The following is a 13,781-nucleotide window of genomic DNA, read 5'->3' on the forward strand; positions in this document are numbered from 1 at the left end:
CTAGGGCTGCTGATGACGACGGTGAGGAAGAGTCCGCAGCTCCAGGAACCAGGCAGACCCATGACAACCTCTATCGAGTACACATGCCCAGTCTGTACAGCTGTGGGAGCAGCTATGGGAGTGAGACCAGCATCCCTGCGGCAGCACACACAGTCAGCAATGCCCCTGTCACAGAGTATATGTGAGTTGATGGGGCAGAGCACCCCAACCCCTCTTCCAACCAGAGTTTGGGATGTGAGGCAGCCTAGACCTTTGAACCAACCATCCTCCCTACCTCTAATTCTGGAGGCATGGACTCAACACCTGACATTTAGATAGTGCTTTCTGGTTTACAAAGTGCTGGACAGCTTATTTCCTCATCTGATCTTCTAAATAGTTCTCTGAGGGAAGTGCTGTGAGGGGAATAATAGTTCCATTTTGCAGAGGAGGAGCCTGAGGCTAAACAAATTAAGTAACTTGCCTGGAGTCACACAATTAGTAAAATATTTGAAGCAGGATTTGAATGTAGGTCTTCCTGACTAAATCCAACACTCTCCACTGTACCATCTAGCTGCCTATTAATGTTGTTCCTGGTATCCCTTGAATGTACAAGGGGCATTAAAATGACACCTACAAAGAACTGAATATAGAGTCCAAAGACCTGAGTTTATTTCTGGCTCATCTGTACTATTTGAGGAATACGACTAAATGATCCTTAAAGTCCCTTTTAGCTCAATAAATAGCATTCTTAAGAATGATAAAGGAGGGGCAGCTAGATGGCTCAATGCATTGAAAGCCAGGCCTACAGATGGGAGGTCCTGGGTTCACATTTGACCTTGGACACTTCCTGGCTATATGACCCTGGGCAAGTCACTTAACCTCAATTGCCTAGCTCTTCTGCCTTGGAACCGATACATAGTATTGTAATGGGGAAAATGGGTTTTTGGTCGAATATATTAAAGATTGGTTGCCAGGGGATCAATCCCCAATTAAGGAATAACCTCAAGTCAAAATTGACTCCTATGGAAATTTATTTACAAAATATTGGAGAGAGTGGAAGTAGAGCGATGAGAAGGTAAGAGTAAGAGATTGTATTTAAGTCTAGGGTTTACTCCGGCAGGGCTCCAGAGGCCCAGCTGGAGAACCTAAATGTCAATTAACAAGGGTTTTAGCCACAAGGGCTTCTCTCAATCAAGGGAGCTTCTCAGAGGCTAGTATCTCCTGGGAGGTTAAAGGAGTCAGCCTTCTTCACTCACCACGTGTAGTTCTAAGAGAGAGATTTAAGAGCAGTCTCACCAAGGTCTCAGGGTCCCAGGTCCAGAGCTCTTCCATGACCAAGCAAGACCCAGAAGAGAGCCCTCAGCTCACTCAACTCTCTTTTTAAAGGGGCCTCTTTGGTGTCACTTTCTGTGCCTTCCTCTTAGTTTAATTGTCTAATCACAACAGACACTTTTCTTAGCAGGGGGCAGTCAGTAAATTCTGATTTGTCACTCACTCTAGCACACATGGGTTACAGGCCACCCAAGTTGTCAGTTAAATGGAAATGTTTTCACCTTTGGTGATTAAATCTAAAGATGGGCAGGGTAGATTTAATCTCATTATCACAGTATTGATTATAAGATGGAAGGTAAGGGTTAAAAAAAATGGAGGAACTGGCCAATCATTTTTTTTTCAACCCTTACCTTCTATCTTAGAATCAAAGATAGAAGGTAAGGGTTGAAAAAAAAAAAAGAATGAAGGAGGGATAGATTTTGAATTGAAGGTGATATTAAAGCAAATGATATCAATAAAAAGGAGAGAGAAAAATCTTAAGATTTAGACCCCAAAGACCTGAATTTGAGACTCTCCTTACTAGCCATGACCACCAATGAGTCAACAAAGCCTTTGAGCTCCAATTTTCTCATATTTAAATGGGGACAATAATCCTTGAACTGCCTAGCTCACAGGTAAAAGAAAACTTAGCATCAAATGTAAATTGCTGTGCCTATGAGAGTTATTATTATTAGAGGCTGGTGAAGGAATGGGACTGTGCTGAGAGTTTGATCAACACTAGAGGCTCATTGGGCAATGACAGAACCTGCCTTTCATTCTCCTTCCTTCCCACCCCAACCCCTGCAACTTTGACAAGGGTCCATTTGTTCCAAATCCATGACTGAAAACCTTGATAAAATATCTAACAAGCTAAGCAGAGCCAAGACACTATAAACACAATGACGCCAACAGTCCAGGTGGCAAAAACAGCTCCACAAAGTAATCCAAAATGAATGTCGCAATAGTGTAAAGGGCAGGCTTGAACCCTGTCCCAGAGAAAAGAGAAGATACTTCCCCTCACTCCTGTGCAGAGTGGGTGTACAGGTATGAAATCTTACACAGAATGTTTGAAGTATTGAAAGGTTTTGCTGATTTTTCTCCCTCTTTTTTCTTTAATTATTTTTGTGGCTTTTATAAGAGATAGATGAGAGAGAGAGAGAGAGAGAGAGAGAGAGAGAGAGAGAGAGAGAGAGAGAGAGAGAGAGAGAGAGAGAGATTTAAAAACAAAAGATATCAGTAAAACTATGTGTTGGGGGGAGATATTTTTTTTTTTTACAAAAATACCTGGTTCCTATGGAACAGAGCCCCAGGAGGTAGTAGTTATGGGAAGGGGGAATCCCCCAGAATCCCTGCAGGGCCTTGGTTAGCTCACACAAGCCCACATTCTTGCCCTTTTCCATAGGAGCCAGAATGCGAACTTCCAGAACCCTCGATGTGAGAACACCCCTCTGATTGGCCGAGAATCCCCACCACCTTCAGTAAGTCTAACTCTACCCAGAGTATTAAGAGGCATGGTCTGGAGCCTCTGGCACACCTAATCTGAACCCAAGGTTCTACATGGTGGTCAACTCAAGGTCTCCATCCAGGCTGTACATGGAGACTGCCAGAATGGAGGAAGGCCATGTATGTCTCTGGCTTTCTCTCTTCTGCCTTGGTTTTTTTTGTTGTTGTTGTTGTTGATTTGTGGTTTATGTCTTGGGGAAAAGGGGGAAAGGTAGCATGGATAGCTCTTTCTCCAAGAGCTTTTGTGAAAGGAAGGTCTTTAAGGGGAGTGGGGGCGGTGTCAAGACTTCTTTCTCAAATTGGGAGGTAGCAAATCTCTCCTCTTGAGTTGGATTTGATTTCTTCTCACGTCCAGGCTCAGGCAGGTAGCCCTGACCCTGAGGACATTGGGCCAAGGCACAGATCCAGCATGGGTCAGTCTAGGGGCTGAGACATCTCAGCTGCCATACTGGCCACCCTGGCAGGGGCCACTGTGTCTCTCAAGACTAGCCTCAGGAGCTCGAGGCCTACTGGTCAGAGTGCAGCAGGTTCTTGGTGGAGAATAAGGTCTTGGAATTAGAAATGGCACCCGTTTGGGGCATGGTGAGTTGGTGGGAATAGGGGAGACTTGAGTTCCCCACATGGACCTCAAAGGGCATGGGGAGATATGGTACAATCCATTCTCTTTCTGAATTATATCATCCTGTTCTGTTTTCCCCTCTGGAGTAGGGGAGGTTCTTCCTTTCTCAGCTTCATGACCGCTATTGCCACCAAGACAAATGGGTTTTTCTCCACAGGCTCATCTGTGACTTAGGTGGTTGCTCATGAATTTCAAAATATAGGTGAATGTAAGTTGTGGGGTCTGGGTTGGGGGAACGGTGCTGACAAGAGAGTTTGTCCTGCTCGATGGACAGACAGGGGAGAAGTTCCAGGATATCAAACAAGGTGAATTATAGGCTCTTCTCCCAGGCAGGAAGCATCACCTCTGGCTCTTGGGAAGAAGGTAGAGGACCATGAAAAGGGACAGTTTTCCACTCACTGTAGTGGACCTAGTCATCTTCTTTTTCACTTTCCAAGTCAAGAAATGTCAGGAAGACAGGATAGACCCCTCCCTTTGCCCCTTACCCCCAACCCCATCTGCACAGACTATCAGAGTCATCCAGGCATTCCACTCATTCATTCATTCATTCATTCATTCATTCAACAGAAATGCTATGAGTATCTACCATGTGCTCTGGACTGTAAGATATAAAAGAACTGGGCCCTGCCCTTTAGAAGCTTATAGTCCATATGGGAAAGGGATGAAACAGAAATGAAACATTTAAATGACACTATAAGGCAGCATATAATAAAGGGCCCAAGTGAGTAGGTAGGAAGTGTAAGAGTTTCCAGAAGGGAAAGCTCAGTGGTACCTAGGTAGGTAGGCAGGAAAGTAGGTAGAGCAATCAAAGAGGACTTCTTGAAGAAGGAAGACTTTGAGGTGGGTCTTTTGCAAACTGGGTTAAGATAGGCTAAGCAGAAAGGATAGGAGATAGAATCAAGTCCAGGCCCCAGCAGCATGGTCAATGTGACATAGCAGCAGCCTTTACCGCCGGAGGGAAAAAGGAAAGATGGAAAGAAGTTATCCCTGATGTCGCTCCCCATTCAGGCCATACTGCAGTGACCAAAGGAGTCTCTCTAGAGCTCCTAGCTGCCTCTGGATGATGGATGAGTCTGTTCTTATTGTCTTCTCCTGCTCTCTCCTTGTCCTCCTATGCCCCCATCATTCCTGTCCTCCCTCCCTTGATCCTTCTGTCCTTCCCCTCCTCCCCATTCCTGCAGGGGGTCTGTGCCCTTCTGCCTCTCATGGACCCATCTCGCTTGCTCTGTGTTTTTCATGCCCGTTGAGGCCGCCCTCTCTTTTTTCTCTCTCTCCTGCGACATCACAGCTATATCTGGCTGCCTTGGACAATAGTAGCCATACGAGCTGGCAGTTTAAGCCCTCGGACAGTTCAAGGACGTACTGGTAACAACAGCGCCCTCAAATGGAACAGGTACTGAAATAAGGTCCTTCTCGCTCCACCTTCCCCCTCCGTCCCTGCACTGTCCCCCTCCTCCTCCTCTTCCTTTCCTCCTTTCTGGCCAAAGCCTTTTCTTTTCATCCTTGCACCTTCCTTCTCCACACCCTTCCAAACAAGGGCAAAGCCCGTTGCAAGACTCAGCCAGTGATTGGCTAAGGAGGCAGCATCTATCTGTGGGTCCCAAGTCCCAGCTCCCCACAAACCCCTGGGCTTTCAGAACACCTATTCATGCCCCCTTCACCCACTCACGCCATGCCTGGAGCTCGAGAACTGCTGCCCTTGTCCTCACTGTGAGAAAAACAGCCCCTTTCCCTCTAAGGACACACCAAACATCATCTTTAGAAATCAGATGGATCCTGATTTCTTCCCTGACCCCATCAGCCCCAGTGGCTCCCAAGCTGAACTGCTAGCCAGTTTTCTGAAAAAGCAACACCATTAGAGCAACAACCATACCCAGGCACACTTTTAACTGCATAACTAACAGGTTTCCCATCACTTTTTTAAGTCTAGACAATTAACAAATAAATCAAGCCCTGGCTCATAGCGTTGGCTACTTCCAGCTGCCTCTAGCCTTTCTCTGAACATCACCCACAGAAGGGCTACCCCTAACACATAGATTCTGGAGGAATATTCCTACACTCTTTCTGCTTCAGCCCTCCCAGGGACTAATTTGTGCCTCAGGAACATGGAGGTTATACAGCTATTCCTCTTCTTTAAAGCAGTAGAAATGGGACAGCTAGGTAGCACAGTAGATAGAGTGTCAGTCTTGGAATCAGGACCTAGGGTAAATATGGCCTCAGACACTTTCTAGCTGTGTGACCCTGGGAAAGCCACTTAACCCTGATTTCCTGGAGGAATAAATTGCACCTTCTTTCTTCACACCCTTCCAAACAAGGGCAAAGCAGTAGGAGCCCCTATCCCAACCCAGGACTTATTCTCTTCCTACTTTGGGCCCCATTTCTCTAAGAGAAGTCTCAGAGCCTCCCTATACCCTTTAAAGGGACAAAAGGGAATCTCCCCTAGTACCAGATAAAGATGCAGTGAGAGAAAATAATTTATGCAAATTCTCAGATTTTCCTAAGCTTTGTCCCTGACGCAGAGAGAGAGAGAGAGATTTTCCTCTGTCTGTAATCCTAGAAATTTCTAACACCCTCTCTTTTTAGAATTATTGTGATAGGGCAGCTAGATGGCTCAGTAGATATAGAGCCAGGCCTGAAGATGGGAGGTCCTGGGTTCAGATCTGGCCTCAGATACTTTCTAGCTGTGAGACCCTGAACAAGTCATTAATCCCAATTGCCCAGCCCTTAATGCTCTTCTGCCTTAGAACTGATACTTAATGTGGATTATTTTTTTTTAACCCTTGCCTTCTGTCTTAGAATCTTAAGCATTAAGGGCTAGGCAGTGGGAGTTAATAAGTAACTTGTCCAGGGCCACACAGCTACAGAGTATCTGAAGCTAGCTTTGATCTAGGCCTGCCTTTCAATCCTATGAACCACCTAACTGCTTCTGCCACAAGAACTTTTTAAGCAGTTGTGATAAATCCTGATCATCCCAAGAGTTAAAAACAAAAGAATTATTATCAAGAGGAACACTTTCAAGCTGATCTCCCCAAAACCTGTGAAACCTCCTTGTAAATTCTGCCCTCCTGCACCATCAGGCTCCAGTCCATGACTCTAACCTCTTCTCCCACTCAAACATCCATTGTTCCCAGTACCCAGGGAAGGAGAGAAAGGGATGTTCTAGGCACTACAGCTCTTATGACTCGGTGGGATCAGCCAGATGTGATCTCAGATAAACTGGGCCAAGGGCAACCCCGGGGGTGGGGAGAGAGAGAGAGAGAGAGAGAGAGAGAGAGAGAGAGAGAGAGAGAGAGAGAGAGAGAGAGAGAGAACGTGAACCTAGAGCAGGGCAGCCACTTGGGAGATAGGTGGGCCTCCCCCCTATAACTGGGGTTGAGTTGATGTCGGTGCCATACTAAGTCACTGTCTCTGTCATGTTGCCCATCTGTGTGTCAGAAGGTCTGAGTTGCTCCTTCTCCATTGTCCCTCTCCCTAATTCCCTCCTTCCTCTGCTTTCACCTCCCTCTGGATGCCATGGTCGCCTGCTTGGGTTGCATCTTGGTTTGGGGGCTCTGCTGGGTTGGGGGGCTCTCAAAGACAGGGGCTCCCCCAACTCCAAGACATCTAGAGATGGAGCATGGGCAGGAATGCTAAGGCCTGGCCTGCCCTCTGCATGTTTCTGGTGCTTTGTGGAATGACCTGGCTCCATTCTTCCTCCCCTTTACCACTCCCTATACCATCTGCTGTGAGTGCTTCTTGCTTCTTCCTTACCCCCACAGGTGCCCTGGTAGTGCCTGGGCAGCACTGGGTATTATCACCAGCTCTTCTGTGATGGTTATGTTACCCTAGGGCTGGTTATAGACTTAGTCTATCTTTGCTTGAGAAAACAGCTGCCTCTTCCTACCAGCTGGGTTCTAGTAGAAAGAATATTGGGCTAAGTGTGGGAAAACCTGTGTTCGAGTCTTGTCTCTGCTTCGTGTGACCCGAGCTAATTTCCTAGTTTTCTTGTGTGTCAGTGTTCTTTTCTGTAAAACGGAGATGATCCTTCTTGGGGAATATTTGTGGGAACAAAATGAAATAATAGCTACAAAGGTGCTTTGGTTATAAACACATTGTAAGATTGATATAGATGAATGGATTTGCTTTATTGTTGATGAAGGAGTTTCTCCTTGAAAGCTTCTCATTGCTTAAGGGGCTCCTCCTTTCTACGCATGCACAGAGAACCCCATTGCCCTTGGCTTTGTGTTATATTCCATGATTCTGTGATATCAGGTCTTACTGGGGTATCAGCAAGGAACAACTGAGAACCAACCAGACTGGGAGGTTCACACACAGAGAGCAGCAGGAGTAGCAGTTGGTGGTCATAGGGTTAGGCTTCATTGGGGGCATTCTCCCTTATAAACTACTATTCCCCACATGGGTTACAGCCTGCAGACATCACAACTCATGCAAAAACACTCATAGAAGGTCCCTGTGCCAGCTGTGGGCCTTCCCATTTCTACCTTTATGGTCACTTTTTCTCTGTGCCCAGACTTGAATGCTCATTCATCCTATCACCCATCATCACCCCAGTGGGACAACTGAAGTAATGTATTCTGGGGATGCCTCCATGGCCCTGAGTAACAGTGGTCTAATTTGGAAGTTTCCATTTTATTAGTGGTTTCCTTTGACCCAGAGCTGCTCACAGATAACAAAATGACCTGTTATAAACTTGGCTCCATCTTTTGTACCCATTCAGCAGAGATGTAGTTGAAGAAGACTAAGGAAGAAAAGAGGAAGGGAAAACCAGAGATCCTAATAACTCTATAAGAAATCATCATTCTTGGGTCATCCAAGAGACAGATGCAGATTTGACCTTAGAGCCCACTGCTGGGTAAGAACAGGAGATTTTTTAGGTAGGTTTCCCCCCAGTCTTCTCAGGGTAGAGTTCTAGCCTGTAGCTAGGGAGCTTGGATTGTATCCTTGGGACATCCATCCATCCATCTATCCATCCATCATCCATCCATCCATCCATCCATCCATCCATCCATCCAGCAAGTGTTTACTAGTCCCATAGCAGCTCTTACCACATGATCTTGTTACAGTTGGGAGAGTCAAGTTGAGACTCCATTCTTTTAGCCTTTGAAGCATAGAAGGTTTCAGGGTAATCTGGATCATAGATACTTGGTATCTAGCTCTGTGGGAGTTAATCTTGCCCTGTCTCCTCTACCCTTCTATAAATCTGCTTGACAATGGCTTAACAGGGTGTAGGGTAGTATTTCTGTTCTCATTTGTTTGATTTTTATCTCATGTGCCTGACACATTTTCCTTTTAACTAATCTGGGGGCCTTTCCTTTCAGACATTGTTTAGGGGGTATCATTTTTGATAGACTTCTGGAGACATCAGCCTTGGGCTCCTTTCCTCCCAGACCTATGGTGTCTCATTGTGGGTCCATCTTCCTCTTGCTTGGGAGCAGTCTTTGTGACCACCAGAAGAGACACCTTGTTTTCTGCCTTGGAGATCCAATTTCCCCCCACCCCACTTTCTGAGAAAACCAGGTCTGTAAGAGACTGTAGGACTATCCAGCCAATTCTACTGCTTCCCTGTAACAGGATTTGAACACTTGATCTCAGTCCTCTAGTTCATTCCCCAGTCTTAAAATCCCCTAGTCGTTGATATGGAGGCCTCCACTTCATCCTCAACCTGCCAGTAGAAAACCTGTAAGTAGACCTGCCAGTTGGAAAGTGTTTGTCCAAGGTTTTGCCTGTGTTTTGAAGACTTTTAGGTTTATTCCTTAATTCTTCATCTCAGATCATACCAAGGAATACTTTCATGTCTCCTTTCTTTCCAGTAACCCCTCTGGCATCTAACCTTCTCTTTTACTCAATGCCCCTCCATTAACCTTGACAAAAGGCCAATTTCCTATGTGGAATATCAATTGCCATTATGGTTCTATTACCTTCTCTTTACCAGCAGCTATTTCTTAAACCTTGCTCCAATATTGGTGACATCCTGTTTGCTTTAAAAGATGGAATCCTCTGATCTTTCCATATGGCCAAAATTTTTCTATTCCCTGGAGAGCCTCCAGAAGAGAACAGATGACTGTCTAGTCCAGGACTTTTCTCCTGCCTCAAGGTGAACAAATTTGATTCCCTTAACCATAAGAGGTTTCTTCCAGCATTCTAGTTTTTGGTCTTTCTCTACAGGCTGGGGTATGTGAAGAGGAAGAGGCTGGAGAAAATTGCTAGGTATTAGAACTTCATCGAAACCCTTGGTCTAATGTGAAGTGAGCAGGCCAGTGGGAGAAGGGATTTCTTGGAGCATTAGCTGACAATTGTGTCCTGCTTAGAAGAAATTTCCATGGTGGATTGGTGGGGGAGGTATCTCCTAAGAGTCTCTCCATTTCTCTATTTCTGATGAGATCTTTTTTAGGAGTAATTCTAGGAGGCACCTGGAGAATATGGAAGGATCCTCTCTTCTATGAACCTAACTACTCTGGAAATTTGACTCTCACACTCAAAGAGTGCTTCAGATGATAGGACATGAGTTCCTTTGCCTACAAACTTCCCCATATCCTCCACTCTGGGATCATGTCATAGGATGCTAAGATCCAAGACTGGAAATGATCTCAAAGTTTATCTTATTCAATTCCCCCCCTTTGTGGAAGAAGAAACTTAGGCCCAGAGCATTTAAATTGCTTGCCCGAATGTGGCATAGAATTGTAGATAATAGACCAGAGTTTTGAATCCAAGCCTTCTTCTAACTACATGTCCATAACAATCTTTTCTCCTCTCCTCTGGGAAGTCCTAGGAATACCTGAGACTTCTTTTGAAAACTTTGATTCTAGATTCAAATGTGATTTTACCCTTTGGAATAAGAATTTGTAATCTTTTTGCGTGTGTCACGGATACATAATATGGCAATCTGGTACAGCCTATGACCCTCTTCTCAGAATAATATTTTTAAATGCATTAAGTAAAATACGTAGAATTATGAAAGAAACCAATTATATCAAAATACCATTTCACCTCTCTCAAAAAGAAACATGAAAAGTAAGCCTGAGGAAACTAGCATGGAATCACTGGGTCTAGGAAGCAGAGAACTTGAGATTCTAGATTGAGTTTTGCCATTTACTGGTTTTAACCTTTGGACAAATCACTAAAACTCTTTGGCCTCAATTTCTTTCTTTTTAAAATGAAAGAGGAGGTGGATGAGAGAGATGGTCTCTCAGATCCCTTTCATCTTCGACATTTTTCCGTAATTCTAGGTCTTATTCAGAATTGCTGGATGTTTGAAAGGCACCTCTTTCCCAATCTGAGGTCATGGTCCTCTGGAGAGCTGCCTGAAACCAGATGGCAGGAGGTCCCCTCCTTTGGTTTAGGGGCCAGAGCAGTACTAGATGCCAAGCCATTGCTTCCTCTTGGGCAGGCTTACTGCTTCAGGAGGCTAATTTTATCTCTGATCAATTCTTTCTACATCGATGCCAACAACCCAGCTCTTGAAGAGAGAGATATGGACAGACGCAACACAACAGGAGACAGACAAAGAGGAGCAGAGATAGGGAAGAGAGAGAGGCAGAGGAGAAGGGAGAGAGACAGAGAAAAGAGAAAGAAAGACAGAGACAGAGAAAGAGAAAGGCCAAGAGAAAGGGGAGATACAGGTGGACAGAGACAGAGAAGGGAAAGATAGAGACAAGAGAGAAGGAAGAGATGGAGAAAGAAGGAATTCAAAGACAGAGACAAAAGAGGGAGACAGAAAGAGAAAGGAGAAACAGAGATAGAGACAAGGACATAGAGAAAGGAGAGAGAGAAAGAAAGAGAGATCTAGTGGGAGTGAAGTAGCTTCTGTGGGTCCTTGACATAGGGCACCAGGATCCATCTTTCATTTAGGAGATAGAACTTGGCTTTGTTTTTGTTCTCCAGGTTTGGAGATTGAGAACTGTTTTCTAGAGAAGCATCCTGGCCTAGTGGATAGAGAACTAAACTTGGAATGAGGAAAACATGAGTTCATATACTACCTCTGGTATTTATTGGTTGTATGACTGGGCTAGTCACTGGTTTTCTCAGTGCCCTAGGCAGTTCTGTAATATGATAAGTCACAGAGAAGATGCCAGCCTTCGTTGGTAGAGGGAGTGGATTTGTCTTCTAGTTTCCTATACAAATGAAAGTGTTAATTGAGACCAGAAAAGCAATAACCAATGAAAACTGTCCTAATTCTCAGAACTCCCATTCTGGTCCCAGAACTTAGGAATGGAAGCCAAGAAGGAGGATGCCCCCTTTGTTGTGGCTGACAGGTGACTTTTGATCAAGAGCATCTGTCATGTTGGTCGCCCTCCTTTGGGTCTCCCAAATGGAGGCTGACACCTAGGGAGGAGGACAGAGGAATGGCCCCTGAGGGATGCCCAAGAGTGGCTCAGAGGAGGGTGATGGATGTGCTGCTCTGGCCCTCGGGTGGGCTGTGTGGTTTGGCCAGGCAAGAGGATCAGGGGAAATTGGGCCTCTGCAAACCCAGAACTGATGACACTGACACAAGCTGGGCTTGCTCCAGACACGAGCTCCCTCCCAACAGAGCTATCTTGACACTGATCCTTTTTTTTTGTTTGTTTGTTTGTTTTGTGTCTTCCTCTAGTACACCTCCAGCATGAGAGCCAAATACCTCGCTACCAACCAACCTCGCCCTGACTCCAGCAGCGGGCATTAGACACCGATCGCAAATGTGCCAACTGCCACCCTGCCCCCTGTGCTCCCTTGCCAAACCACTCTGCTTCCCTCCCTCCACTCCTCCTGATGCTGGCTCTGTACCTCCTGCTTCTGCTGTTCCCAGCATCTGGCCACTGGGACCCTGAGAGGCCAAGGACCACCGGGGAGTGAGCCCAGAGAGAGGGCAGGGGCTCCTGGGGCAGCTTAAGGACTCACCTTCCAGCCTACACGAGCTGCTGCACAGGCCGAGGGCCCAGGTTCATGTGCTTCTTCCATAAGCCAAATGGGAATATTAACAAATCAGTTTCCTACTCTTCCTCTGCCTCATCCACCTCTGTCCCTTCTACAGAAGGAAAAGATGCTTTGGAGGTCTGGGCTCTGGAGTGATTCCTAACGGTGCTTCTCTCATTCATTCTGGACCAGCTTCAAGTCATGAGGGCTTTGAGTCCAGGGTGTCCTTGTCCTGGTCAGGAAAACAGTCTCCTATGCGCCCTTTTCTGACCCACACACCTAGGTATCGACCCAGATGTACACATGCCACATGGATCCAGACATACACTCATGCTGACCCAGACACCCTCACTTTGACCTAAATGGAGACCCTTATGCTGACCCAGATATAGGCTCACTTTGACATGTATTTTTTGCCATCAAATTTAAGTACCCCCATGTACACACACACACACACACACACTTCCCCTCTCTCTCTTTCTTTCTCTTACACAGACATACTTTCTGTCTCTGTTTCTCTCTCTCTCTCTCTCTCTCTCTCTCTCTCTCTCTCTCTCTCACACACACACACACACACACACACACACACACACTCACACTCACACTCACACTCCATTTATGGGAAGTTAGTGGATTATGGGTCGTGGTTAAGAACCTCTGCCACCCGTGCCCTTCAAAGCTGGGGTTGTTCTCTCACTGCCTTCTCTTTTCCCTTCTCTGGTCCTCACCTCTGCCTCCTGGAGCCTCCAGGACAATAGTGTTTAAATTCTTTGTGCTAGAGTGAGCAGCAGGTGCCCAGTGCCAAACCAAAGGCTTGGGCCCCTTTGCTCCCCTGGCCTTCCTGTAATCCTGGGTTGCTCCTTTGCCCTTGTCTCCTCTCCAGTGTGGCTATCCAGAACCTACCAAGTCAGCAGGAGCTGGCCACCCCCTTGGTGCCAAATTCCCTCTAGCAAGATACTTGCCAGCTTTTTTTTTTTCTTTTGCACTAACCACATTTATAATCTCTAGGCAGAACACTCAAACAATTTTCCAGAGATATGGGCCAGATGAGAGATCCTTAGGGTAGAGTGGATGCTGCTGGACTGTTTCCCTGCTCCCCTCTTCCTTTTTTATTTTTTTAAACCCAGGAATAGAAGCATTGCCCTCTCAGAGACAGCTCTGGAAGGCTAAGATTCAGGTCCCTGCTTCTCTAGGCTTGCATCAGAAAATAGAAAGCCAAGAACTCATGAGCCAGTTGTGAATGGGAGATCTGTGTCTCTTCTCTCCTCTTCCTCCTCCTCCTCCTCCTCCTGGTTCTAACCACTAACCTCAGTTCCCAGATGTCCCTGGACTCCTCAGACCATGGGGCAGAAATGGCAGAGAGGAGTAGGGCCAAGACCAGTGGCTTTGATTATAGCCTGATTCCAAGGCTCCTTGCTTCCAGAAGAGATGGCCCAGCCAGGCCAGTACCCCTCCACTTGTATCCCTTCCTCATCCTCAA

General features: G+C 46.1%; 1 protein-coding gene across 1 annotated transcript in view; it reads left to right on the forward strand.

Moving 5' to 3' along the window:
* Window positions 1-12,763, forward strand: part of TTYH3 (tweety family member 3) — a 180,007-nt gene extending 167,244 nt beyond the window's left edge. Inside the window, exons 11-13 of the mRNA XM_044678846.1 lie at window positions 5-181; window positions 2,693-2,768; window positions 12,000-12,763. Of these exons, the coding sequence (XP_044534781.1) occupies window positions 5-181; window positions 2,693-2,768; window positions 12,000-12,071 (325 nt within the window). The 3' untranslated portion in view covers window positions 12,072-12,763. The remainder of the gene's footprint in view (window positions 1-4; window positions 182-2,692; window positions 2,769-11,999) is intronic.
* Window positions 12,764-13,781: the final 1,018 nt, after the last annotated feature.

The sequence above is a fragment of the Gracilinanus agilis genome, chromosome 1, assembly GCF_016433145.1.
Source record: "Gracilinanus agilis isolate LMUSP501 chromosome 1, AgileGrace, whole genome shotgun sequence".
NCBI classification, from domain to species: domain Eukaryota; kingdom Metazoa; phylum Chordata; class Mammalia; order Didelphimorphia; family Didelphidae; genus Gracilinanus; species Gracilinanus agilis.